A 26,814-nucleotide genomic window follows, 5' to 3' on the forward strand; every position below is an offset into this window, starting at 1 on the left:
TATTATACTAAAAGAGGAAGATAAGGTGTAAAAATCAGCAAGCTTTGCTAGGCAGGTAACACCCATCAGCTTCTGAGTGATTCACATCCCCTCCCCAGAAAGGTGTACAATAGCAGTCAGTCCATTGTAAGGAAAGGAACATACCCTATTTGGTAAGAGAGATCTCTTATCCACTTCTGTCTGGATTACCACAGCCAATCAGAACACAGGACTCTGCTCTTTGGCCGGCTGGCCGCCCCTGAAAGCTGATCACCTCCGGCTCTCCTCAGAGCTTAACTTCTTGGAGGATTCAACTCCAGACCACAAGACACTTCCTGCTCCAACCCTTTTCAACTGTAAGTACTTTGCTATTAAGAACTTCTTCAAATATGGGGGGGGGGGTTCCTTTAGAAGTGATTCCATTGTTTTGTTTTATTCCTATCATAGCTTGAGATTCTGTTGGAAGATTAGATTTTTCTCCCTTAATTGCTTTAAATTTAATGGATTTAGTGAAACTCAGCGATTATGGGGCAAGCATTTTGCTAAGTGTCCTGCTTTGAGACACCTCAGCTGGAATCCTCTGGAGACACTGTGCTCAGTGGGGGATGCATTTTATGTGCTTTATTTACCAACTTGGCCATTCCTGCCCCTCTTTCTTCACCGGAGCTGGCTTGGCTTCTTTGTGCATGAAAATGTTTATCTGTTTAAACTACCTGGCAAAAACTAGATGGGATTTTTGTAGGTTTCGATTATAAAGTTTGAGAATCCTTAGGAATTCTCATGAAAGCAAACATCTAACTACTGCGGAAATTTAATTCTGGTACTCACTGATGTGCAAAAAGAGGAAAGCCACCTTTCACATCTCTCATCTGATAGAGAGATCATGTGTGACAGAAAAAAAAATGGTAATACCAATATACAACAGAAAGAAGAAAATCTAAGCATATTGTTTAGAACCTGAGCTAATCAATATTAATAAGATGTATTAATGTAATCAGTGCCATATAACATAATTTTATTAAGCCAGTGTACTGTCTTTCTAAAGAGTGGGGTGTTCTGAGGCAGAAATATAGGTACAAGAATAAGCCTAAGACTGGCAGTTAAAATTAAGATGTTCAACATGTAAGCCTAATAATACCGCAAGATTTCCTGGCAGAGACCCTTGCTTGCAAAGAAACTTCTAAAGGGGAAGGTGTTGGTCATACCACTTTTCAAGGCTTGCCCACTGAGATTCCCATTTCAATCTCCTCATCTCCGTTTTTTCTTTTTTTTCCTGAGTTTTATCACTCTCTTCCCTGTTGTACATTCAAAGATGGTGTACAGAGCAGAGCTCTGAGCAGGGCTGCCCCCATGGACAGGGAATTACAGGTATCTTCTCGGTCCACAGCAAGTCTATCACAAGACTGTTACACTTGCGGATGGGTCAATACATGTTTTTAAATGAATGTGTAATTATTAATAACAGAGAGAAATGGACAAACCAAGAGGCTACAAGGTCTGCAAGGTACTAGAGTGAGAATCTCCACCCCAATCAAGGGTCCTGTGAGGTACCATGAGCTGATTTTGCATGTGCTGTGGCTGCCTGGGGAAAGAAAGACCTTTTTCTATATATAATTGCCATCAAAGCAGCCACATGTCCTATGGCACAGGGGCTGCAGCCCCGAGGATGCTAATTACAAACTCCCAGACCCTAGACTAACCAGTTTCCCAGAGTAGTGACCAGGAATCTACATGGCCAACAAGCTTTCCGAGTGCTTTGAGACAGGTCTGGCAGAAATGAAGACATTCTAAAGAGACACATGTGTCTCGATCTTACTATCAGCCTGCGTGTTTAAAGAAATTCCCCCAGGAATCTCTTGCTGGGAGTAGGAAAAGGCTTTTAGCCAGAGGAACTGGTTTCTTAGAAAGGGATTCCACACAGTTCTGACACAGTCAGGCCACCTGACAGGATGCCACCAAAGCCCATGTGGTGCTTAGACATGGAGCAGCCTTCAGTTTAAACCTTAATCGGGATCCAGAGGACAGACTGGGGGATGGGGGATGGGGTGGAGGTGTTACTGAGTTTCTCTGCCATTTTTCCTGCTTTCCACTATTAATTTGACTCATAATTGGCTTGTTGAGAGTGTGGTTTGGGGCACAGTCTTAATATATCATAAACTCTGAGGACTATGGAACAGGCACAAACATTAAGTCACAGAACACTCAGAAACATGACATAAACAACATTAGGCAGATGCCAGGAAGATTTTTTTTTCCCTTCACTTCCTGGTGACCTTTCATTTGAGTTGACTAAGGTTAAAGGCTTCCGCATCTTGATGGTTGAAGCCAATAGGGGGGAAAAAAAGTCAGGTCTTTGGGGCAGTCTGCATTGGATTTTACACTTTGTCGTAGCTCCCGTGTGAAGCAGAGTTGTGACAGGCTCACAGGGCCTCCTAAGAGTGCACTGAGTGAATCTACCAACTCCTCTTAGTGTTTTGTGGTCAGTTCTTCTGGTGGAGGGTTTTGGTGGTTAGCACACTGAGGGCCAGGAGCAGGGCAAGGTCAATGGCACCTGCATGCTCAGCCAGCGCTTCTCTGACCTGCACTTTCGGCTCCACCTCTTGGGTCTTTAAATATGGAGGTGGGTGCTACTTCTAAAAGAAACCATGGGCTTGACAGTATAAAACCTTCTTCAGCATAAGCCGAAAGTGGCAAATGGCAACCCTGGACCTCTAGGAATGCTCTAGACAGTGCTGGGCAGAGCATCCTACCCCACAGCTGCAGACAACCTTCACTGGTGTCTTGGTATTCAGAACCTCTTGCCCCACCCCCAGCCCCCCACCCTTGCTTGGCTTCCCTTTCAGAAACACGGTGATCCCCACAGTTTCCCACTCCGGCAGTTTCCCAACTTCAAAAGAGGAACTTAGCTGGGCATCTTAGAGTGCACCTGCCGAACACGCAGGAGGCCTTCTGTTCTGTCCCCAGTACCACAGAGAGAAAGAAAGAAAGAAAGAAAGAAAGAAAGAAAGAAGAGAGGGGGGGAGGGAGGGAGGGAGGGAGAGAGAGAGAGAGAGAGAGAGAAAGAAAGAAAGAAAGAAAGAAAGAAAGAAAGAAAGAAAAAGAAACCCATGAAAGAAACATGCAACATTTTTAATTTATTACTTTATTTGTCATTTGGTTTTGTCTGCATTAGAAATAGAAAAAAATACTTAGAATACCAAAGAGACTGAAAATAATTCCCATGTGTGTAGGGCACATTATATATGTTTTCAAATTTCTCCTGGGTTAAGAAAATAAAAAGGAAGGGCTGGAGAGATGGCTCAGTGGTTAGGAGCACTTGGCTGCTCTTCCAAAGGTCCTGAGTTCAATTCCCACCAAGCACATGGTGGCTCACAACCATCTATAATGGGATCTGATGCCCTCTTATGGTATGTAAGCATACCTGCAGATGGAACCCTCATACATTAAATAAATAAATAAATAATAAATAAATACATACATAAATTTTTTAATGAAAAAGATATGAGGTTTGTTATGGTTATTATTACAATATATTTTTTTCCCCTGCCTCCACATTCCAGGTGCTAGGATTATAGGCACCACCACTTGGCTAATAGCATACAACTTTGATTGATGACTGTTTAGGCTACTGGTAGAGAAAAGAAAATATTTTTTACCGATTATCTGGCAATACGCAGATAGACGTTCAGGGGCACCTCTTTGCCTCAGGTGCAGATTGCCATGGACTTTAGAAGCATTCAGCCAGTGTTCAGGTCTCAAGTGGTTGTGAAGTCAATATTTAAATAATAAAAGTACACACACATCTACAATATGCTGAGTGAGGGTTGCCAAGCAAAGGATAACTATAGAATCACTGTCCTGTGGTTCTCTCTCAGAACTCTCCAGATGCCCACTATTATAACCCCAATGCAGGCTTCTTGCAGTAGACTTGAGTTAAGGATTATAATTCCCCCTGATAACAATGGCAGAAAGGATGTTCCTTCCCTCACTCAGCTGTCACTCATCAAAAGCCAGCGTCGTGCTGGACATTGAGCCCAGGAGTAAAACCAGAGCTATAAATGATGGCTTACTCCCTTTAAAGATGTTAGTTGTCAATTTGATTTTCCCCCCAAAATGGTTTAAAAAAAAAAAAAAAAAGCTACCTCGCCGGGCGGTGGTGGCACATGCCTTTAATCCCAGCACTCGGGAGGCAGAGCCAGGTGGATCTCTGTGAGTTCGAGGCCAGTATGGGCTACCAAGTGAGTTCCAGGAAAGACACAAAACTACTCAGAGAAACCCTGTCTCGAAAAAACAAAAAAAAAAAAAAAAAAAAAAAAAAAAGCTACCTCAAGATTTCATTATAAGAGAAAAAGAAAGAAATGCTAGTTCTAATTTTTGTTTTGTTTTGTTTTGTTTTGTTTTGTTTTGTTTTGTTTGAGACAAGGTTTCTTTTTGTAGCTTTGGAGCTTTTCTTGGTAGTTCTAATTTTTTGTCGTTGTTGTTATGGTGGGGCTCCAGGCCAGGGCCTATTAAATGCTAAGCAAGTACTCCACCACAGATCTGTGTCTCCCAGTCCTAACAATTTTTTCAACACTATCATAAAAATAATTAATAATAAAGATAAAAGTGAAAAAAAAAATTACCAGCAGCTCACTCTGAGGTCACCACCCAGTCAGTATTCTTTTGTGTTCTTTCTGGCATTTGAATATTCAAAGGCAATGAAAAGTAAACTTGAATACACATGCTTTTCTGTTTTCTAAAATGCTTTGCTTTCCAAGGCATTGTGGTAAGTGATCACACAGAGTATGATTTCTGACATTATAGTGTTGGGGTTTGGGATGGAGGGAAGCGCTGGGGGACTTCTGTGGGGAGGTCTGAACAGTCCTGGGAAACTTGACCTCACCCTTGCTGGGGGCCTTAGGGTCTGCCCACTCATCAGTGGGTGAAATATGCCCTCTATGAGGGCATTGAGCATATCCCCAGCAGATGGGGAAGTAGAGAACTTCCTAGCTGGGTTAGTGAAACCCCTCCCAGGGACCAGGTGCCTGCTACATTTTCAAGTCTTGCACCAGTAAACACGACTCAAAAACACCTGCTCTTGTTAGTTGTGAAGAGGGTCAGCAACGAAAACGAATTATAGCAATTTTTTTTTTGTTTTTTCTTTTTGAGCTGAGGATCGAACCCAGGGCCTTGCACTTGCTAGGTGAGTGCTCTACCACTGAGCTAAATCCCCAGCCCATAGCAATGTTTTTACTTTATTTTCCTGAAACTGGTGAAATAAATTTAGGGAGCTGCTGTTGCACCCTGTAAAGATATTTCAAAAAATTGGAAGATAGACAGTCCAGTCAAGAAAAAGAAAAAAGAAAGGGCAGGTTTTGGTGTTCAGTTGCTATAGTCCTTGCCTATCAATGCAGGAGGGCCTGGATTCAATCCCTGGAATTGAGAGGGGCAAGAGGTCCAGAGTTCAAGATAACCCTTGACTACAAACAGTTTGAGGGGAGCTTAAGCTATATGAGACCCTACTTCAAAAAAGAAAAAAAAAGAAAAAGCTATGTTGCATAGGGGATACAGAGGCAAGGCATATGTAGAGATTTCTGGGATGGTATACCAGGTGTGGCCCATGGTAGTTATAAGTCTCAGATAGACCACTTTTCTGGTCGACCATCTGCTGTTATTCATAGGTCGTTAGACCTTCTGGCTTCCACAAAGCCAAGCGAAGTTTTGATTAGCATGTCTTATGATTCGGTGTTGGCCCTTTCTGGAATAGCTGGCTGTCTGGTTAATCATTAGTGAACAATTGGTTTCGTTCAGTGGCTGGGAAACAGAGACATTTTTCTTCACTGGTGTGGTCAATGGCTAGTTGCCCGTGCTCCTGTGAGTAACCCTAATTACACTCATTCATACACACAAACACACACACACACACACACACACACACACACACACACACGGGGGTTGGGAGGAGAGAGATGAATGCATACGAACATGATCTAAATAAACAGAAGGAAATGCTTTCAGAGGAAGATTACCCCCACCAAGGCAAAAGTCCCAGGACAAGATAGAAAAACGTAGCCTTTTAGCAGCTTGAACTTGTAGGGTGGCTTCAGTCAGAGGTCTCATCAACAGCAAAGCTAGTGAGGAACCAATAATACACAGGCCAGCTGTGTGTCCTCCGCAATGAGTGAACTTTTAAAATGAACTGAAAGCAATAGGAAGAAGTTTATTCATCTTTCTGGTCAGTAAAGCTGCTGCTCCTTAACAAATGAGTGTGAGTCACCATAAATTGCCCTTCACCTTCTGGTAGCATCTCTATTTCCTGGTTTCTCTTCCAAACCATTCCTTCGCAGCCTATGTTCTCTAAGAACACGTCCCACAACTCTTCCTGACAGGCTACGATTCCTTACTATGTGCCTTCTCCCTTGAGCAAGTACTTATTTAATTACCTGTAGACTTTCTGTGGCCTTGTTGTTATTTATTCTTGCTACTTAGTTGTTTTTGCCCTGGATTTACATGGTCTCCCTATAGAGCACTGCCTGGCTTCAAAGTCACAATCCTCCTACCTCAGCCTGGATTGCAAGTGTGTACTACCTACTGCTCCAGACTCAAGTAGACTTTTTGCTGTTGTTGTTATGAAACAGGGTCTCCTGTAGCCCAGGTGTCCTCAAACTCACTATTAACTGACGGCTCTGAACTTCTAATCCCCTGCCTCTGTCTCCTGAATCCTGGGATTGCTGGAATGTGTTACCGTGCCTAGTTTTATACAGTGCTGGGGATGGAAACCAGGGCTTCTTGCCTGTTAGCAAGCACTCTACCTGCTGAACTTCGTTTTTAGCCCTCTTCAAACTCTGTCCTTTGGTCATTTGTGGGGATGTCTCTGGGTGGCCACCAATGCCTCACAGACTAGGTGGAGAAGCATCATGCCCGATCTGGGCAGATTCTTCAGTGTTCTTCCTCAGGGGCCAGATTATCCGGTGGACATATTGAATGGCTGTCTAGTGGAGGAGATCAGAAACTGTCTATATGGCCAATTCCAAGATGGAAGGATGGGAAGGAAAGATTAGTTTCTTTGACTTTGGGGAAGTGAAATTCCAGTCTCTATGGCTTGCTTTGGAGAAGGAATAATCAGCCAGGAAGCCCAGGTAAAAATGAAAAATACCTTTGTAGTATCCCAGCCTCCTGCCATCCATCTTGCCTGCAGTGGTTAGCACTACGGTGTACACCAGATGACAGGCTTATATTTATTTCTGTATTTATTTATTTCTGTTGTTCCTTCTATACTCACTAGCTGGAACTTTCTAAGGAAGAAAGTACCATCCTTTCTCTCCATTTAAAATTTAGTTTATTTATTTATACTAATATTATACAGAAATGATACAGATAATATAGAGAGAGCTACAGATTGTTTATTTTATGAGTTATCTAACAATAACATTACTTTTTGCTCAAATTCTATACCTGGCCATCAAATTGCCTCAGAAGTCTACCTCTTTCCCCACTCAGCAGTGTTTCATTTTATTAGATCTACTCTTGAGACTTCTTTGTGCTGATGTCACACTTCCCAGGTCCATCTCAGGCCTCCTGTCCCCCAGCTTTGGAGGTACGCATTAGTGAACACTGCTCATCTTTGTGAACAATGGCATTTGGTAATCAAGATTTGGGCACTAGGTGTATTCTCTCTGTGGATGTAATCAGAACATATCTTTATATACCTCTATCACATCTACCTAACGTAATCAGAACGTTATCTTTATATACCTCTTATCATATCTATCTATGTGTCTATGTGCTCGTAAACCTGCTTGCCTCGTGGTTTCCTGAATCCTGGCACATACCCTGATGATATTTGATTCTTTTGTTTTGGTTTTTTTAGACAAGATCTTGCTACATTGCTCAGGCTGGTCAAGAACTGGACCCTAGTGATCCTCCTGCTTCAGCTCCCCAGGTGCCTGGGACTATAGGCATGTGCTGACTGTTTAGAAGTTTTGCTCATCTTTGGGTCCTCCACCATCATGTTCAGAAGCCTCAGAGGGACCTCACCATTTGCGTTTTCCAAGTTAACCCAGTCACAATCCTGTTATTCAGGGTAGTGCTTCCTGCAAGCTCCTTCTCACTAAGACCCCTGCCCTCCAGCAAGTCCATACAGTGTTCTTTCCTGACTGCTCTGACCAAATGTGAGTGCTAAAGAACCACACTGGGGCCTTGCCAATGCCAGGCAATCGCCTCACCCAAGCCCCTCAAGTTTTCAACTTTGCTAACAGATAGCATTTTTTTTCCTTACTGTTGGGAGACTTTGAGCATCTTTTTGTATATATTTAAGCTCCCCCCCCCCATTTCTTTTGTAAACTATTTGATCCTGTCTTTCCATCATTTTCCTAACCTCGGGACTCTTGAATCTCTCTTGCTTTGGATTTTTTTTTTTTAAACATTCTCAATGTCAAATTTTGTACCCTTTCTACTTATACTTGCTTTACTAAATCTTTAAAAACTACAAACTATTTGCATACTATACTCAGTAATGGGAAGAGAAACATTTAGAGTTATTTATTGGTTGTTATAATGGTCAACAGATGCTGGGCTGGGAATGGTGACACACACCTGTAATTCCGGCATTTGGAAAGCTTGAGGCTAGCCTGGGCTACGTGAAGAGAGTCTGACTTGGGTAAACAAATAAACATCACCGCTGACAAAACACGATAGGAAACCAGTCGGGATGATTATCAGCCAGGTGTCAGGGGCTAAGCAGCCCGGGCAAAGGTGCGGTTTGGATTCAAGAGAGGCTGTCGAAACCCCAAGAGGCAGATCAAGACGGGGAAGAGGGTGGATATGCACTAAGTTTAGGCCATTTAGCTTAAGAGAAGGTTGTTTCCCATGGTCCCCTGACCCCACCACTGTCACAGGCCAGTCATTTGTTCCCCTTCCTGGACAGCAGGTACCTGCCTGAAAATCACTTGCGATCAGCCCTCTTTCGTTTCTTCCGCCCATGAGACTCATCTGTTCGCCTTTCCAGTTCAGTGAACTCCTTTCCCATGGGGCCTCTGCCCCTCAGAGGTGGAGACTGAAATACTCTTAGAGATCAACAAGCTGATTTCTCCAACCACGTCCCTAGCCAGCGGAGCAAAGCAGTTAGTTCTACCTTAGGAACAGAACCACAGCAGCTCCAGGCAGCAAAGGCCAACATTTTCTTTTTCAGACCGGGGCTTTTGAGACCTCACATCGAAGATGGCTCAGGCACCAACAGTCATCGTGACTCAACCTGGATTTGTTCGTGCTCCCCAAAACTCCAACTGGCAGACCAGCCTGTGTGATTGCTTCAGCGACTTCGGAGTCTGTAAGTACGGGGGAAGGTGCCCCCAACATTGATAAACTGTCCCATTCCTCCCTCACTGTGTTGAAAGTTGCTAACTTATTACAGGTGCCTGGGCATTCCAGAATGATACAGTCAAAATAAAAAACAGTCTAATGATTATAGCTGATTTCTTCTCCTGTCCGTCAAAAATAATCATGTTACCCCTAAAATAACTCCTAGAGTTAAGGTAACATTGGAAGTCTTAAATGATTCTAAAGTTGAATGGGCTTGGCCTAATAATTATAAACAGATTATACATGAATGAAACATTTTTAATTGAACCTAATTTTTTTGTTTGTTTTTTGAAACAGGGTTTCTCTGTGTAGCCCTAGCTGTCCTGGAACTCACTATGTCGACCAGGCTAGCCTCAAACTCACAGAGATGCCTCTGCATCCTGAGTGCGCACATACACACACACACACACACACACACACACACACACACACACACACACACACTAAATAAATTGTCATTTGTAAAAGGGAAGGGAGTAGCCTTCACTGTTTTGTGGCAGATTTTTTTTATTTCGTTTGTTTATTTGTTTGTTGTTTGTTTGGGTTTTGGTTTTTCAAGACAGGGTTTCTCTGTGTTTCTAGGCTGTCCTGGAACTCGCTCTGTAGATCAGGCTGGCCTTGAACTCAGAGATCTGCCTGCCTCTGACCCTACCTCTCGAGTACTGGAATCAAAAGCGTGCACCACCACCACCACCCGGTTTATGGAAGATTTCCTTAATGCAGATCTGACCAAATCATTCTCCCCTTACAAAATACTTGGTGGCCCTCCCTGGCCTTGGTGACATACATAAACCCTCCTAGTTTGTCATTACACACACACATATACACACACCCCACCTTAGGCCTATGTTACCCCAAACTTCATCCCTATCCTATCCCAAGACTTTGGCCAACGTGAATGAATATGACAAATTAGCTCAAAGAGACTCTGTTCCCTTTTATTCATTTTCAAATTTTCTAACCATGCTTCACTATTCAGTTCAGGAGGTATTTACCAGTCAGGACATTATAGGCTCTGCTCTGAAGTGAGCTGGTTCTCCACTGGGCATTCTTTCCTAGTAGATCCCTATTGGATTCCAGTTGGGAGCATGGTTAGTACTGAGGGTTTTACCTGGAACATGGGTAGGTTTCAGTAATTAACACATGAGTGGCACTCCTGTGGAAAGAACTGGATCTTTTCCGTGCGCAGTCACTCTTGAAATGATGGGGGAGGGGGGCGTGTAACAAGGCTCCACCCAAACAGTGAAGCTGGACTTGGCAGCAGAGAGGGGAAGGCCTCCTGTTGTGACTGCTCATGGTGGAGCGGATGGGGGCAGCCTAGTGACTTGTATCCCGGCTTCCGTGTTTCCAGGCCTCTGTGGGATGTTCTGCTTTACATGTCTTGGGTGTCAAGTGGCAGCTGACATGAATGAATGCTGTTTGTGTGGGACAACTGTGGCGATGAGGACCCTCTACCGAACCCGATATGGCATTCCCGTGAGTCTCTCACCTTTTATCATTCCAGTCTGCAACCAAACTTACCGGAACCGTTGTATGAGTGGCTGCCATTTGATGGTATCCAGGCTCTGAGTCTTCAATTCAGTCAACATAGCAGTAGATCCTGTCCTTGTGTGCCCTCTGAACATCCTAGAAAGCAAGTACTTCATATTTGCAACTGTGTGATACAGTAGAGGAGGATTATTTGGAACCTACTATACTTTAGGTACCTGAACATCTCCACCACCCTGGTGATGCCTGTGTGTGTGGTGGGGGAGGGTCCGCCATATTTTACCAATGAAGACTTCCAAGTGTGTAAGAGGCGGAGCCTTTGACCCAGAGGTGTGCCCTGGTATCACAGAGAGGTGACATCCAATCCAAACTGTCCGTGCATGCACTTTGAGTTAAACCTACATCACCGTATGAAATGGGGTAGCATTTTAATCAGAGTTACACAAAGAAACAGCCCAAAGGGTAAGTAGATGTGCGTGCATATGTGTGCGTACGCATATTTCTATATATCATATAGGAATGTACATTATATATGTATATATATTAAATATATATGTGCCTCCCTCTGTGTGTGGAGAGAGAGAGAGAGACAGAGAGCGGTAAAGAAAAAGTCAAATGGTGATGGTGCACTCCCTTAGTCTCAGCACTCAGGATGCAGAGGCAGGAGGATCAGGCCAGCCTGGTCTACAGAGTTCGTTCCAGGACAGCCAGGGATACACAGAGAAACCCTGTCTTGAAAAACCAAAAGAAAAAGAAAGTCATAGAGAGATTGTGTTGTAAAGTCATGCAATGATGGAAACCAGGAAGTCCAACACTTGAAGCAGCTAGACAGTCATGGGTGAATTGAAGAGAAGTCCACAGGCAGCATATGAGCAGGAGTCTTCTGAATTCAAGGGAAATCCTTCTCCTCCTCCTTCCTCTTCTGCTCCCTCCTCCTCTTCCTCTTGTTCTTCTTCTTCATCTTCTTCCTCTTCCAAGATCTTCAACTATTTGAACGTGGTGGCACACACATCTGTACTCTTAGGACTTGGGAAGTTGAGGTAGAAAGGTTGGGAGTTTGACACCATTCTGAGCTACACAGTGTGACCCTGTCAGAAGGAAGGGAAGGAAGGAAGGAACAGGAGGAAGGGTAAAGCTGAGGAGAGCTCAGTCAATAGAATGCTTGCTCTGAAAGCCTGAGTTCAGTCCCCGCCCTGGAAAGATGGAGGCAGATGGACCCCAGAGGCTCCCTAGCCCATCAACCTAATCAGTAAGCCTCAGCTCCTAATTGTAAAAAGGTCTTCAACTAATTGGAAGAGAAATCCATCTACATTATGTGAGGTAATCTGCTGTATTCCAAGTCTACAGGTTTAAATGTTAATTTTATCTCAAATAAATCTTCAAAAACCATCTAGAATAATGGTGGAGCAAACATCTATGTTCAACTGTGGCCTAGACAAGGTAACACACAAGCTTCATCGTCACAGGGGACAAACAAATGTGCAACATTTTCTAGGGACCTATTTTATTTCATTGAAATTATTTTTTTTTCAGTTGAAAATTTTAACTAGTTTTATTTTATTATAAATCAGTGTTAAAATGTGTAACAAATTTAAACAGAAATATATGAAGTAAAAAGTGAAAATTGAACCTTTTAATAACCAAGTCTACCACTTGGTAATAAACAATAACGTGTTTCTATCCCTTTAACTCATAGAAATACATTTGTGTAAATGCTGAAGGTTTGTAAACTGACAGACTTGGAGGAGTATATGTACCCTGTGAGCTAGCAATCTAATATCTAGGACACTACCCACTGTTTTCTACCGGGCCTCTCCTGGAGCCCCGAGACCCACATGAGGAGGCCCTGGGTTTGATCGTCCTAGGAGAACCACACTGCCTGCTTCCCCTTTCCCCTTCTGCTGGTTTCTGAGCTTGGGGTTTTACTAGTGTTGTGTCCCCACACTTCCCCCTGGGCTGCTTCGGGTTGATGGATCTGTGACTCTGACTTTCTCCTTCACCATATTTAAACTGCTCAGGATCTCCAGCCTTACCAAAGTCCCTGCTCTCTAGATTGGCTTTTGTTCTTTCAACAGATGAAAACTCTGAAGCAAACTGTTCTTTAAATGACCTCATGTGATAGATTGTCCAGAAAAACAACCATTCCCTAACTTCCTTCACCTGTGTGACCCTCCAGAGGGACTTTTTTTTTTTTGCTTGTCCTTTGAATATTCGCTTCTTGATGTAGGCTTTACCTATGGACTTCACGGAAGCCCGGGCTATGGTCCTTCCTGGCTCCTACCCACTCCCTCCTACCCATTTCTCTGTACCTTTGACCAATTCCATGTCCAGGTTTTATATTATGACCCCAGTGCTTCTTCATTCAACATCACAGGCGATGTCTTATGTGGCTACATTTCCTGTCAAACTTTTACTTTTTGCATGAGTACTTAGGAGTACTTTGACCCCAAACTGTCTGCCACTTCCCTAATTCTCTTCCCAAAACGTTTGCAGAATCACGTGTCCCGAGTTTTTCATTCTGCTGTAACAACTTAGAGCCAGGAGCTTCCTGGTTCTTCGATCTGATAAATCTCTTTATTGTATTCTTGGGCTTGATAGTTGGATTGGATCTTATATTCTCAGAATCATAGAGTACTGCAATGGAGACACAAATGTCTTGTGGTCAGTTACGGTTTTCCTGGAGGTATCCGTCGAAACCGACTCTAGGGCCTATGTGACGGCTGAGCAGATAAAAGCACTTCCTGTCAAACTGGAAGACCAGGACCCATGTGGTGAAAGGAAAGAAGTGACCCTTGAAGATTTCCCTCTGACCCTGTGTGCGGGCTCCAGCGCCTGACTCTAGAGAGTCCAGGCTTTGGTTTTCTTTAAAATTCACATGCCTTCATGTCTTCCTCAGGGATCTCTTTGTGATGACTATATGACCACCCTCTTCTGTCCTGTTTGCTCTGTGTGCCAAATCAAGAGAGACATCAACCGGAGGAGAGCCATGAATGCTTTCTAAGGAGCTGGAGGGTGAGTCAACGTGGACTCGGGAAGCAGTGGGTCAGCACAAGTGAACTTTTTTTTTTTCCAAGACATTGTTTTTCTGTGTAACAGCCCTGCCTGTCCTGGAACTTGCTCTGTAGACCAGACTGTCCTCAAACTCACAGAGAGCCTACCTCTACCTCTTGAGTGCTAGGAATAAAAGTGTGCACTACCAGATCCTGGCTGAACTTCTGTTTTTAATCTCAGAGAAATTAGCACACTGAATCTTCGAGCTAGTTCGAAATAAAATATATTCCATGGTTCTGACTTCTGATGATCAATTTGGATATTCTGTTATTCACTGACAAGAAAACTGAACTCAGGAATAGAGGTGAAGCTGGGTTGGTAGAGTGCTCACCACGGATGTACAAAGCCCTAAATTCGATTCTTGCTATTTTATAAAATAGACATACACCTGTAATCCCAGCACTTGGATTGGAGGCAGGAGAATCAGGAGTTCAAGGCTAGCATCAGTTACAGAGTGAGTTTGAGGCCATCCTGGGCTACATGAGACCCGGTCTCCAAACCAAACAAATCCACAGGGATAAAGGGAAAGGTTGCAGGTTCGATTCCAAGCACCCACATGATGGCTCACACTGTCCGTAACTCCAGTTCCATGGAATTTGATGCTCTCTTCTGGACTCCATGGGAACTAGGTACACATGTACACAGACAGGCATGCAGGCAAAACAGTCATACACATAAAATAATTAAAAAAATTTAAAAACAAATAGACAAATAAGGGAACTCTGATACACTATCAGGTGAGAGGAACCTATGGAATATAATGACCCAGTGCAGTTTAGCACTTGGACTGGATCCCAGAACAGAAAAGGCAGCTTGGTAAAACTATAAGGAATCTGAATCCAGTCCATGCTGTGGTAACACCTGATGTTAACTAACAGGGAAATGGGGCACAAGGTGTCTGAGGACTCAGCACTAACTGTGTAACTTCTCAGTGTTTCTAAGATGCTGCTGCAAATTAATGTTTATTAAAAACAGAAAGGTAGATTGAGGAATTCTGTGCTTCCCTCACAGGGGAGAGCTCTCGCTAAAGCTGCTGAACCCGGAACACGCCTCTTCAGCCAGAGTCTTTCCAAATCTTTTGCAACTGAGAAACGATGGGTGACGGGATAATTCCAAGATGATGGCATTTTAGAAATTTGACTTTCTGATTTATTTTAAATGGATGTTGCTGTTTGACTTGGCTTCTCCTTGCTCCCGTGTCATCAGATATTCCAGCTTATGAATTTTTTACACTTTACACATAAACCAAATAAAAGATTTTACTAAGATGATTGTTCTGTTGTGTGTGGTGCCTCATAGGTGCGAAGTAATTGCTATACCCACAAGCCACGCTTTCAGCCCCTTGCTACATTCTTTATGCATCATTGCCTTCACCCAAATGCTTTCTCACTGATTAATTTTAAGGATTCAGTCTCATCATCCCGCCCCTGCTACCCACTCCTGCTCAGGTGTTCAGTGTCTGGACTTTCAACAACAGCAGTTTGGCCCTTGGATCCTCAAAGCTTGAGGTATAGAAGCTATGAGCTACAGATAATGAACTGTTCTGAAACACTTTCCTTCCCTGTTACTTATCAGCATGTTTCTGACAAAGCAAGGCTTTCCGTAGTGAACACTCCAGGAGCAGTCAGACTTTTCTTTAGTCTGCCAGCTCGCAAAAACAAAACAAACCCCTGGAGACTTATTAGGAAAGCTTGGCCAATAGCTTAGGCCTTGTCTCACTAGCTCTTATAACATAAATGAATTCGTTTATATTAATCTACATTTTGCCTCATGGCTTTTTACCTCTCTTCCATCTCCATCTCACACCTCCTGTTTCCTCTCTGTGTCCTCTGGCATCTCTCTAGTGCCTAGATTCATCTCCTTTTCCTCTCTCTCTCTGCCCGGAAGTCCTGCCTAACCTCTTCCTACCTAGCTATTGACCACTCAGCTCTTTATTAAACCAATCAGAAGGCACCTTGACAAAGACACATCTTTACATTGTACAAAAAGATGATTCCGCAACACCCGGGTCTGGCATCCAGCTGAATGCTTGAGAGGTTCCTAGTATTTTATTTTTTTATCTTCTTAAATATGAGGTAGTGATATCAAAATTCAAAGTAATAAAATCGATGTTATCAAGGATTTACCAATAGATTTGCTTAGGAGACATACATCATACAAAGTAGAATTTAGCTAAGGGAGAGCTGCCCCCAAAATACCTCAGTATGCTAACCACTCCTGTTAGAGGTAAGCAAAATTTATGATGTAAGGGCATAAATGTTTGTTCACCAGGATTTATCAGCCATTAGGCCTGTCCCCAAAGAACCTGCCTGTCACTGGCGACTCAAGGGGGCAACAGAGAGTCACAACCACTGTTCAGTCCTGATCAGCTCTCAAGTCCCTTGTGCTCTTATGAGGAAAACATAATCCTGCCCGGTGGGCAAGATGAACCTGGATAACAACTATTTGGAAAGGACAACACTGGTGTATTTAAGAAATAAATAATTCTGGCAACGTCTATGCTATGTAAATCTCCCATCTGCCCAAGTGAGCAGATTTGCATTCTCCTGTCCCTATTTAAATTGCTCAAAGCATAACCCAGGGTTAGGACAACAAAGATTTGAGGACGGCAGTGTATGTAAAAGGCCAAGCCTAAGGTGTGTAACAGTGAAGTCTTCTATTGAGGCCAGCTCTCACTTGGGTGTTGGCCGCGGTCAGCCATGCACTTTAATAAAAGACTTTCTCCTTACTTTCCTGGGAGTATGCAGAGATGGCTCGCTGGGAAAGCATATCATTTCTATAACAATAATAGTAAGATTGTCATTGTCAAAGTCAATGACTCATTGATGGCCACATGTGTAAGACAATTTTTTTTTTTTTTTTTTTGGTTTTTCGAGACAGGGTTTCTCAGTGTAGTTTTGCGCCTTTCCTGGAACTCACTTGGTAGACCAGGCTGGCCTCAAACTTACAAAGATCTGCCTGGCTCTGCCTCACAAGTGCTGGGATTAAAGGCATGCGCTACCACCGCCCAGCTAATGTAAGACAATTTTTAAGAACATTTTTTTTTTATCCTACTTAATTCTGTCCTGAATCTTACTTGCAAATTTCCACAAGTCATTCAATGCTTCTGAGTACACTTCATTTGTTAGGGTCAAGGAGGAAGATAAAACCATCTACGTACTAAATTTATTATGAAACTTCAGCATGGTAAAATCAAGACACTGCCATTTCTTTCCTTCCTTCCTTCCTTCCTTCCTTCCTTCCTTCCTTTCTTTCTTTCTTTCTTTCTTTCTTTCTTTTCTTAATGATTTATTTATTTATTATGTAAACAGTGTTCTGTCTGCATGTTTGCCCGAATACCAGATGAGAGCATCAGATCTCATTACAGATGGTTGTGAGCCACCATGTGGTTGCTAGGAATTGAACTCAGGACCTCTAAAAGAGCAGCCAGTGCTCTTAACCTCTGAGCCATCTCTCCAGCCCCTTCTTTTTTTTAAATTAATTTTTTTTTCATGTCCATTGGTGCTTTGCCTGCAGTTATATCTGTGTGAGGATGTCCTAAACTGGAGTTACAGACAGTTGTGAGCTGCCATGTGCTGGGAATTGAACCCAGGTCCTCTGCAAGAGCAGCCAGTGCTGTTAACCAATGAGCCATCTTTTAGTCCTGGCATTGATATTTCATGGACAACAATCATAAGCACTTAGGTCCTTCCTTTCCCACTCACGGAGCAGAGTGCTTTGTGAGGCTCTGCTCTCCCCTTTCACACCAAATGTCGCAGCATAAAGCCATCTACACAGCTTCCACTGCCTCCTCTGTAACACAGGGGCTCCAACACCCACATTTCCTAAAACGGGGCCCAAGGAGGAAGGGCTGCGGACAGCCACAGACCTGCCACTCCTGGAGCTTTCACAAACTCAGCTATTAGTGACAGCCGATTTTTCTTGAATATCATTAGTAGCCATCTGATTGGGTAAATGAACCCAGTTCTGACCAACTGCTCAGCACTCACCAGTGCATCCCCAGGCACGACTGGCACAGAGGGTCTGGTTTGTTTCTCCTAGCCAGCAGTGAAGTGCAAGATTGTAGCTGAAGTTTTCTCCAGTCCTGCCTGGCCCACAGTCAGGACAAATCTCTCTCACCCACCAGACCCAACCAAGTAAACACACAGAGACTTTTATTGCTTACAAACTGTATGGCCATGGCTCAGGCCTCTAGCTAACGAGTTCTTCTATCTTAAACTAACCCATTTCTATAAATCTATACCTTGACACGTGGCTCATGGCTTACCAGTATCTTACATGTTGGTACTCACGGCTAACAGCATCTCCTTGCCTCAGACTTCCACTTCCCAGAATTCTCCTCTCTGCTTGTCCTGCCTATACTTCCTGCTTCGCTACTGGCCAATCAGTGTTTTATTTATTAACCAATCAGAGCAACACATTTAACATACAGAACATTCCACAGCACAAGATCACCTTCCCTGACTGCCACCTGGTTTCTGCAATATTAAAGTGGAATGTTTGATGAGTGTGCACTGTTTGGGTAATCTTTTGGAGTTTCTGATCATGTCAATTGCAATGTACAATCTGTGTAACTCTTTTTCTCTTTCTGGTCATGTTACATAGCCAGGGATTATGAATGAATATCAAATAGGAGTGTTGAGAGCAGGCATCTTGCTGAGTGGTGGTGGTGCATCCCAGCACTCAGGAGGCAGAGGCAAGTGGGTCTCTGAGTTTGAGACCAGAGCTCTAGTCTACAGAGTGAGTTCCTGAACAGCCAGGGCTACACAGAGAAACCTTGTCTCAAAAATCAAAACAACAAAAATCAAACAAGAAACTAAGTGTAGACATCTTTGCCAAGTTCCCAGTCATGAGCAGATGGATAGTCTCTTGCTGTTAAATGTGCAATCAGCTGTACATTTTTTATCAGCACCCTTTACCAAGTTGAGGTGGTCCACCCTACTTCCTGACTCTTAACCATGAATGAGCTAGATTGTATCAGGTGCTTTTTCTGTACCCACTAATGGCATGGGTCACATTGGTCAGCTCTGAATGCTGGCCTAGCCACGTACACCCTGGTTGTAGTGGCAGTTATTTATCTGGTGTTGGATTTGACTCGCTTCTTGATCTGATAGGTCTTTTTGTCCTAAATTAAAATTTTAAGAAAAAGAAAACTTTTTTATTACAAGAAATTCATGTGAGTCTGCTTAAGAGGGGATCAAGGATTTATTAAAGTAATAACACACTCACGAATACAGAACAGCCGCTGTCTGTTCTGCCCGTGAGAGAATGGATCCAGCTTTCTGAATCCACCCCGAGAAGGGGCGCGACCCCCCCCCCTCTCCTTTTAAGCAATCACGTTGGCGGATCAGAAGCCACGCCCTAAGGCTTATACCTCAAAGCTAGTTGGTGGAACAAATCCCCACTACACTTTTTGATACTGGTTTTCATGTAGCTTCGCTGGCCTCCTCCGCTAGTCTCCCGCGCACTAAACAGCCGAGGTTGACCTTGAACTCTGGTCTTAAGGATTCAGACTGTAGGAGTTTCAGGAGTGTGTCACCACACCCAGTTTTTATGGGGTGCTGAGAATTGAACCCAGGGCTTTGAATTAGCTAGACAAGTATTCTGAGTTCTACCCCCAGTGCCATTTTTTATGAATGTTTTTGATGTAAAGTCTAACAAGCTGGCCCCAGACTTTTGACCCTCTGCCTTGGTGTTCATGGCGTTGGGGGTCTCGGGTGTGTACCGGCATAACCAGCTCAGCCAATGCTTGACTCTTTCTGATCTCCTTTCCATCTTTATGCAGATCTGAGGATTTGAGTTGTGTTTTGTTTTGTTTTGTTTTAAACTCATACCACGTTTTAAAATGTCTCTTACAAGAATTTCTTTTGATGTTTCTGGTATAATAGATTCCTCAGCACCCTCCCCCCCCCCCCCCCCCCCCCCCGCAAAAAAAAAAAAAATGCTTTCATTGCAACAGTATAATTCTGTTGTGTAAAAGTCTATGCTGAGTTTTTCTTTCAATACCTTAAATATTTCTGTTCTGCTCTTGAATGATTTCTGAAGAGAAAGCCAATGTGATTCTTATTCATATTTCCTCTGCAGGTGAGGTGTTTTGTCTTTTCAACATTCCCTGTCTTTGGTTGCTGCAATTCAAATGATATATCCGGGTGTTAAAAACCATTAATACTTTCCCGTTTGTAATCAGAGTTCTTGTTTTGTTTGAGACAGGGTCTTCTGATGTAGTCCAGAGGGTCGGGGTTAATGGTGTAAGCGACCACACTGACTATCTTCTGACGTTACTTTGTTCTATGTTTGTTTTGGGGACTGGTGGGTGAACCCAGGCCACATTCATGCCATGCATGGCTTTACCACTGAGCTATACCCATAATTCCTACTTGATGCTTGTGTTATTTTTCGAGACAAGGTCTTGCTCTGTCACCTGGGCTAGCCCAAACTCGAAATCCTCCCGTGTCAGCCGCCCCAGTGCTGAGACAGGCATGTTTCCATGTGTGACTGCTACTTAGGTTTCTGAACTTCCTGCGTCTGTAACTTGGTGTATATTACTAGCTTTGGAACATTGTTAGGCATTATTTCAAATATTCTCTTCCTTTCTTCTGGTATTGTCATTACATGTGAACTTTCCTAATTTTCCCCGGTTCTTAGACATCCTTCCAGTCCCACTTTGCCGCTTTACACTTGAGTTTGGGAAGTTTTTACTATGGACAGCTTCCGTATCGATGGCTTTGGGCTGACCATGTCTTCTCTCGGCCACCTCCAGCCTGATGATGAGCTCAACAGTGGGCATTCATTTCTTTCTCTGATTTCAACCTGTTTACTCATCTGTTCTTATATGTTGTCCACTTTTTCTATTAGAGCCCTTGGAATATTATCATGGTTGCTCTCAATTCCTGGCCTGGTAATTCCACCCCCCCCCATTTGCTATATTAGTCTTGTTCTGACTATCAGCATTCTGAACACCCCTTGGGTGTCCAGCGTCCTCTAAGAACCCCCCTTTTCTTCCTTTCCCTCTCTCCACTGGCTGCTGCACCTCTGCCTCCCCACCCCCTTAATAAACTTCCCACGTGGATACTGTGTCTGATGGTGTAACTTCCCACCCCTTCACCCGCTGCCTGCCCCCACTTCTGCCTGGCGCGTCTCCCCCACCCACTGGGGCACCTCAGCCCACCCTGCCAAAGCCTGCCGGTTCAGTTAACACTGCCGCCTGCTGCCCTGTCTTGCAGCATCTTTTAGCGAGTTTAGTAGGTAATGTTTGGGCTGGAAGTCGGATGTGATGCCTGAGGTACCAGGCTATTGGTAATTAGGTAAGAGTAAATGCTAATCTGAGAGGCTGCGGCTTCCTTCTTTTCCTTTGTTCTGAGGGGAAATCCTCAGAATTCCTTCTTTGGGTCTGTCTTGAACTCTCAAAATCACAATTCAGTGGATCCCTGGTGATATGGTAACATCTGGGAAGCACTCTATATTATGATCATGTGTAACTATGTATGATGTATGTGTGAAAAGGGCCACACATGTTCCATGATTCACATGTGCCAGTCAAAAGACAATTTATAGAATTTTTTATATGTATGTGTGTTTTGCCTGCATGTATGTCTAGGCCTCACTTGTACACCTGGTACCTTCAGAGGCCAGAAGAGGGGTATGGATCCCCATAACTGGAGTTAGATGGTTGTGAACCACCAGGAGGGTGCTGGGAATTGAATCTGGGTCCTCTGGAGGAGCAGCCAGTAAGGACTTAACTACTGAACCCTATCTCCAGTGCCAGAAGACAAAATTTTTGAGTTGGTTCTTGACTTCCAAGCCCGTTTTGCCGCAGGGTCTCCCTTGGGTTTTGCCACACTGCATTCTCCAGGCTAGCTGGCTTTTCAGACTTAGGCCAGTTCTCCTGTCTCTCACCTCACATCTCATCACCATAGTGTTTGGACTAGAGAAGCACACCATTATCTTTTCATGTGGGCTTCAGGGTTTAAACTCAGGTCAGCCAGCTTGCTTGGCAACTGCTTTCACTGGCTGAGCTGTCTTTCCGGCCCCATATGTCTATTTCTTATTTAGCCTGAGTCCCTGGGCCTTGACCTTTAGAAGCATCTCTTGTTTCTACAATTGCAGGGAACAAAAGATTTAAAGGAAGGTGGAATTGTGCATCAGTTCTCTAGGTCAGACAAAGTCCTGACAAAGTAATTTCCCTTAAAGGTCAAGTGTGTCTTATGGAAAATAATTTGGGTATTATTTCAAAGTAAGCTATTGTTTCCCAGGTATATTTCCAAACAATGAGAGTACTTCAAAAGTCACCCCACTCCCCACCCCTCGCCCAGTGCTGAAATGGAGGAGTTCCAGTGATAACCCTGAGCATCTGTCTGCAGGAAGGTCGGTTCTGTTGAGGTGCTAAGCAGGTACCGGCTCCGGTGGCATCACCTCCACCTAAGCCGATCTCAGCAACAATTCTCCACCCGCCCATCTGTCCAGGTTTGAGGGCAGTTCATGTGACTTCCATTTTCTGATGGATCGAAGACACTGATTTTCAATGGCCCAGCTATTTTTTGTTCTAAATGTTGTGAGTGGTGGGTTGCTTTCAAGCTCCTTAATTGTTGGGGTTAAATAAGGAGTCATCTACACCCTTTTTACAGTCCTTTCTGCAGAGCCATCACAGCTGAAATGCCCCCAGCCCCTCCCAGTGTACACTCCAAACACTCACCCTACTCCCTTGGCTCTGTGACTCGGAAGGCTTGGGGGCAGGCACTTATTCTTGTATTTGTAGCATAAGATAGAAGTTCACATTTTCTAAATTCAAGGAAAAGGAATACCATGCTTTTCCACTCATTAAAAACCAGTACTCCCTTTCTTTGGGCCATTGCTCCATTTATTAGAGTAACCACGTTTGGAGAGGCACAAAGCACTGAAGTTACATGACTACAAAGTTCTCACAAATCCCAGGTCTCTCCATCACAGAGCTTTCACTTCTGCTTAAAGAACAAGTTTTCAAAATATCTGAGCTGGGTTAACACATAGACCCCAGTACGTGGGAACTACTATGTTTGATTGCTCAACTTCCTCTCTAGCATCTTCTTTAAAGGACCCGGCGTAAAGGGCAGCAATGTGGAAGGTCATGATGCAAATGCTCTGGAGGGCAGTGAGGTCCACCCGCACCAAGTGGCGATGCTTCGGCGTGCACAGAGTGGCAAGGGCTCACTGGGCCATCTGGGCCTCCATGGCCTGGGCCGTCCACTCCGGGGCTGTCTGACTGATCTTCTCTAGAAGGTTATTTACTTGGAAACAAAGTGATTGGATCTGTTTGTCCCATGTTGGCAGGGCTTCTCGTGCTAAAGACAGAACAAAAATGGGGGAAAAAAATAGAAGTTACTTACAAATCAAAGATAAATTACAAAAGTGCTAATTAAACCAAACAACAACACAACAAAACTCAAATCACTAACAACAAATATAAGACATAATTAAAAGCAAATACATGTTATTATCAGTGCCCTTGAAAACAAAACCCACTACTGAAGACTCCTATCAAGACAAAGACAGCCACAGAAGAGCCTCAAAGCAGCAATGCTGGAGGGCCGGTTCCTCACCAGTGTTTACAGGGGTGACACTGCCACCTACTGGGAAACATTGGACTTACATACAAGAATGTGCCTACCTCACCTGAAAACACAGCAGGAAAAGAACATAAAAGTAAAATCTACTCAAAACAGTATCTTGAATCTACAACTTTTTTTTTACATGAGCAATAGTCAGAAATGAAAAACTTGGGAGAAGTCTCATTTAAAATAACATTTAAAAAGAGCACAGACTGGGGGCTGGGGAGATTCAGCAGTTAAGAGCACTGGCTACTCTTCCAGAGACCCCGGGTTCAATCTTCAGCACTGACAAGTTGTTTCACAACATCTGTAACTCCAGTTCTAGGGGATCCAGCACCTTTTCTTACATATACACATGAAGTTTAAAGACCCACACACATAAAAATAATTTAAGTTGAAGGCCAGCCTGAACCTGATCTACACAGTGAGTTCTAGGACAGCGACAGAGAGAGACCCTGTCTCAAAATAATGAAGATGATGACGATGATGATAATTCTGGTGAGAGACAGAGAAAAACCAATATTTTTATTTAAATCAGGTTGATTATAAATGCAATCTTTCTAAAGAAGAAAAGGGGATATGATATAGATATGATAGGATGAAAGGGTAGATGATTGAATCTACTTTTTAAAGATCAACTTGCTTAATATGTTTTACATTGCTATGGATTTTAGTTTATTGATACAAGTTTAAACTTAATTTTGTTATACTGTATATATATTTCTATTCTTGTCTGAGGTATTATGTTTATGTAACTCATTTAGATTGTAATGGATAATTAAGAAATACAGATTAACAATTAGTCTTCTATGATAGTCAAACTTATAGCCATGTTAAGTGTTCTAGGTATACATAGATATAATTCAATTAGGTAGGTAATCTCCAAATACTTTAAAGACCTACAGAATATGGCATTTAAAATGTTTAAAAATTTAGACTTTCTGGACAGTGAGACATGTCTGCTCCTGGCATCACTGACTTACTTCAGAGAGGAGGATGGGCATCAATGACACTCTATATGGAGTTTATCTTCTTCTTGGCAAAAATAGCCATTTGGGCAAGAAACTGTTTTTGCCTGAACTGCTTGCTCAACTGGACATGCAGGACACATAGGAAGGTGGCCACTGAATTTTGCTTGGCAAAATGGTCCTTCAGGTTCCTGCTTCGCAGAGGAAACTGCCAGACATTCTACAGGACACAGAGAGAAGTGGCCGAGAGACTCTAGCCCTGTGGGCTGAAGACAGATGCCCCACTTTACAAAAGACCTTTGGATGACAGTCCAGGCTTCCAGCTGTCTCTGTCTACTGTCGCAAGTTGCTTGTGTCCTCCCATTTTTCAAGTAATATTATATCCTTCTGAGATCTTTGATGTAGTTGAAGACTAGACAGCTATAATTTCCCATAGTTATGATAAAAGATAAGTTACATATGAAACCTTAGACTCACAATATAAGATAAATAGGATATCTTCTTTAATTTTGCCAAATACAAGTAGACTAATTATTATAAATAGACTAGATATTGTAACTGTAATTCTTGCTTGATAATTGTTTTGTTATATGTAATTTTACTATGTGAAAGTTAAAAACCTTCCTTTTTGACAAAAAAAAGAAGATGGCTCAGAGGTTAAGAGCACTGGCTGTTCTTCCAGAGGACCTGAGTTCGATTCCCAGCAACCACATGGTGGCTCACAACCATCTACAATGAGAGATCTGGTGCCCTCTTCTGGCCTGCAGGCTGAACACTCACTGTATACATAATAAATAAATAAATCTTTAAAAAGAAAAATTTAATTTAAGATGTAAGAATTAGATAGTAAGAAGCCTGCCAGGGCCATACAGTTTGTAAGCAATAAAAGTCTCTGTGTGTTTACTCAGAGTTGGGTCTGAGCGGCTGCAGGACTGGTGGGTGAGAGAGAGTTGTCCTGACCGTGGGCCAGGCAGGACTGGAGAAACTTCAGCTACAATGATAATGATGATGATGATGATGATGATGATAACTTAATTAAGCTGGATATAGTGGCACACACTTTAATCCCAGCACTCAGGAGGCAAAGGCAGGCAGATCTCTGAATTAGAGTCTAGCCTAGTCTATATAGCATGAGTTCCAGAACAGCCAGGGCTACACAGAGAAACCTTGCCTTGAAAAAAAAAAAAGATTTGTTTTCTAACTTTGTTGAAATCCTCAAGAGCCACCTCTTCTGAAAACAGAAAAACTTCCAAATCAATCAATCACATACACACCCTCCAGTGCAAACATACTACTTTCAAGACTGCTCTATAGAAACAAGCATGCTACTATATAGATATGTACACGACAAACCACTCAGGGTGGTGAACTCCATGTTTTTATTCAGCTGTAAACAAATCAGATTGCTGCTTCCTGATTTGAAAGTGCCCGCAGTCCAGTGAATGAAAAGGCAACTGCACTTTAAAATACATCCCACAAAAAAAAGAACAAAAAAAAAAAGAAAGAAAAGAAAATACATCCCACACTCCTACTTTAAAAACCTCTCTTTCCTACAAATCTTCACTAACATCTACAGACCGCACGGCTGGCAGAGGTGCTCAGTTACCTCAGGCCCAGAGGGGTGCGGCGGGGATGCAGACTGTGGGCTGGCTTCCCCTTGTCATTCTGTTTAGCCTGTGCTGAATGTGTTTTATCAGTTTTCATCTTAACAACTAAAAAATTCTGCACTTATTAGCTTGATCTAGATTTTGTTTGTGAGTGTGATGCATAAATGTGGACATGTTCACATTTGTGTTCATGTGTGGGAGTATACACACAGGGGTATGAGTGGAGGATGTCTTCTATGCTCTCCACCTTATTTTTTCAGTTCTTAAAATTTATTTGTGGCTACTGAGATGGCTCAGTGGTTAAGAGCATTACCTGCTCTTCCAGAGGACCTGGGTTTGAATCCTAGCACTCATATGGCAGCTCACTACTGTCCGAAATTCTGGTTGTAAGAGCTGCCATCTTCTGACCTCTACCAGGCACTCAGGGTACAGAAACATGCATGAAGGCAAAACACCAATTCACATAAAAATAAATCTTAAAAGAGAGAGATTCCCTTGCTCAATTTAAGTAAATTTATGTGTGTATGTGTGTGTGCACGGGTGGGCATACAAGCACATGCAAGTGTATGATGAATGAGGCAGGGCAGATGCCACAGAGAATAGCTCTGTGGAGTTTTCTCTCCTTCCAGCTGTGTGCAGGTCTAGGAATGAACTAGTCTCCAGGCTTGCACAGCAAATTCCTTACCCACCAACAATCTCACTAGCCTCTCCACCTTTTTGAGACAGGAGCTGATGTAGCAAGACTGTCTATAACTAAGTGCCACCCCTGCCAGCACTGGATTACAGGTGTATGGCTGC

At 43.2% G+C, this 26,814-nt stretch overlaps 2 protein-coding genes across 3 annotated transcripts in view; one reads left to right on the forward strand and one right to left on the reverse strand.

Moving 5' to 3' along the window:
* The first annotated feature begins 282 nt into the window (after positions 1-282).
* On the forward strand, positions 283-15,091 carry Plac8 (placenta associated 8). The gene is made up of 5 exons (XM_036201585.1): positions 283-335; positions 9,149-9,286; positions 10,670-10,794; positions 13,703-13,818; positions 14,869-15,091. The coding sequence occupies exons 2-4, from the start codon at positions 9,178-9,180 to the stop codon at positions 13,805-13,807; spliced, it is 339 nt and encodes a 112-aa protein (XP_036057478.1). The 5' UTR covers positions 283-335; positions 9,149-9,177; the 3' UTR covers positions 13,808-13,818; positions 14,869-15,091.
* Positions 15,092-22,673: 7,582 nt separating this feature from the next.
* Cops4 (COP9 signalosome subunit 4) overlaps positions 22,674-26,814 on the reverse strand; it is a 47,737-nt gene continuing 43,596 nt past the window's right edge. Inside the window, exon 10 of one of the 2 annotated variants that reach the window (XM_036201190.1) lies at positions 22,674-23,174. In XM_036201190.1, coding sequence (XP_036057083.1) covers positions 23,041-23,174 — 134 coding nt within the window. In that variant the 3' untranslated portion in view covers positions 22,674-23,040. The remainder of the gene's footprint in view (positions 23,175-26,814) is intronic. The other variant, XM_036201192.1, reaches the window with a different exon arrangement.

Source organism: Onychomys torridus, chromosome 10 (genome assembly GCF_903995425.1).
Source record: "Onychomys torridus chromosome 10, mOncTor1.1, whole genome shotgun sequence".
In the NCBI taxonomy this organism is placed as follows: domain Eukaryota; kingdom Metazoa; phylum Chordata; class Mammalia; order Rodentia; family Cricetidae; genus Onychomys; species Onychomys torridus.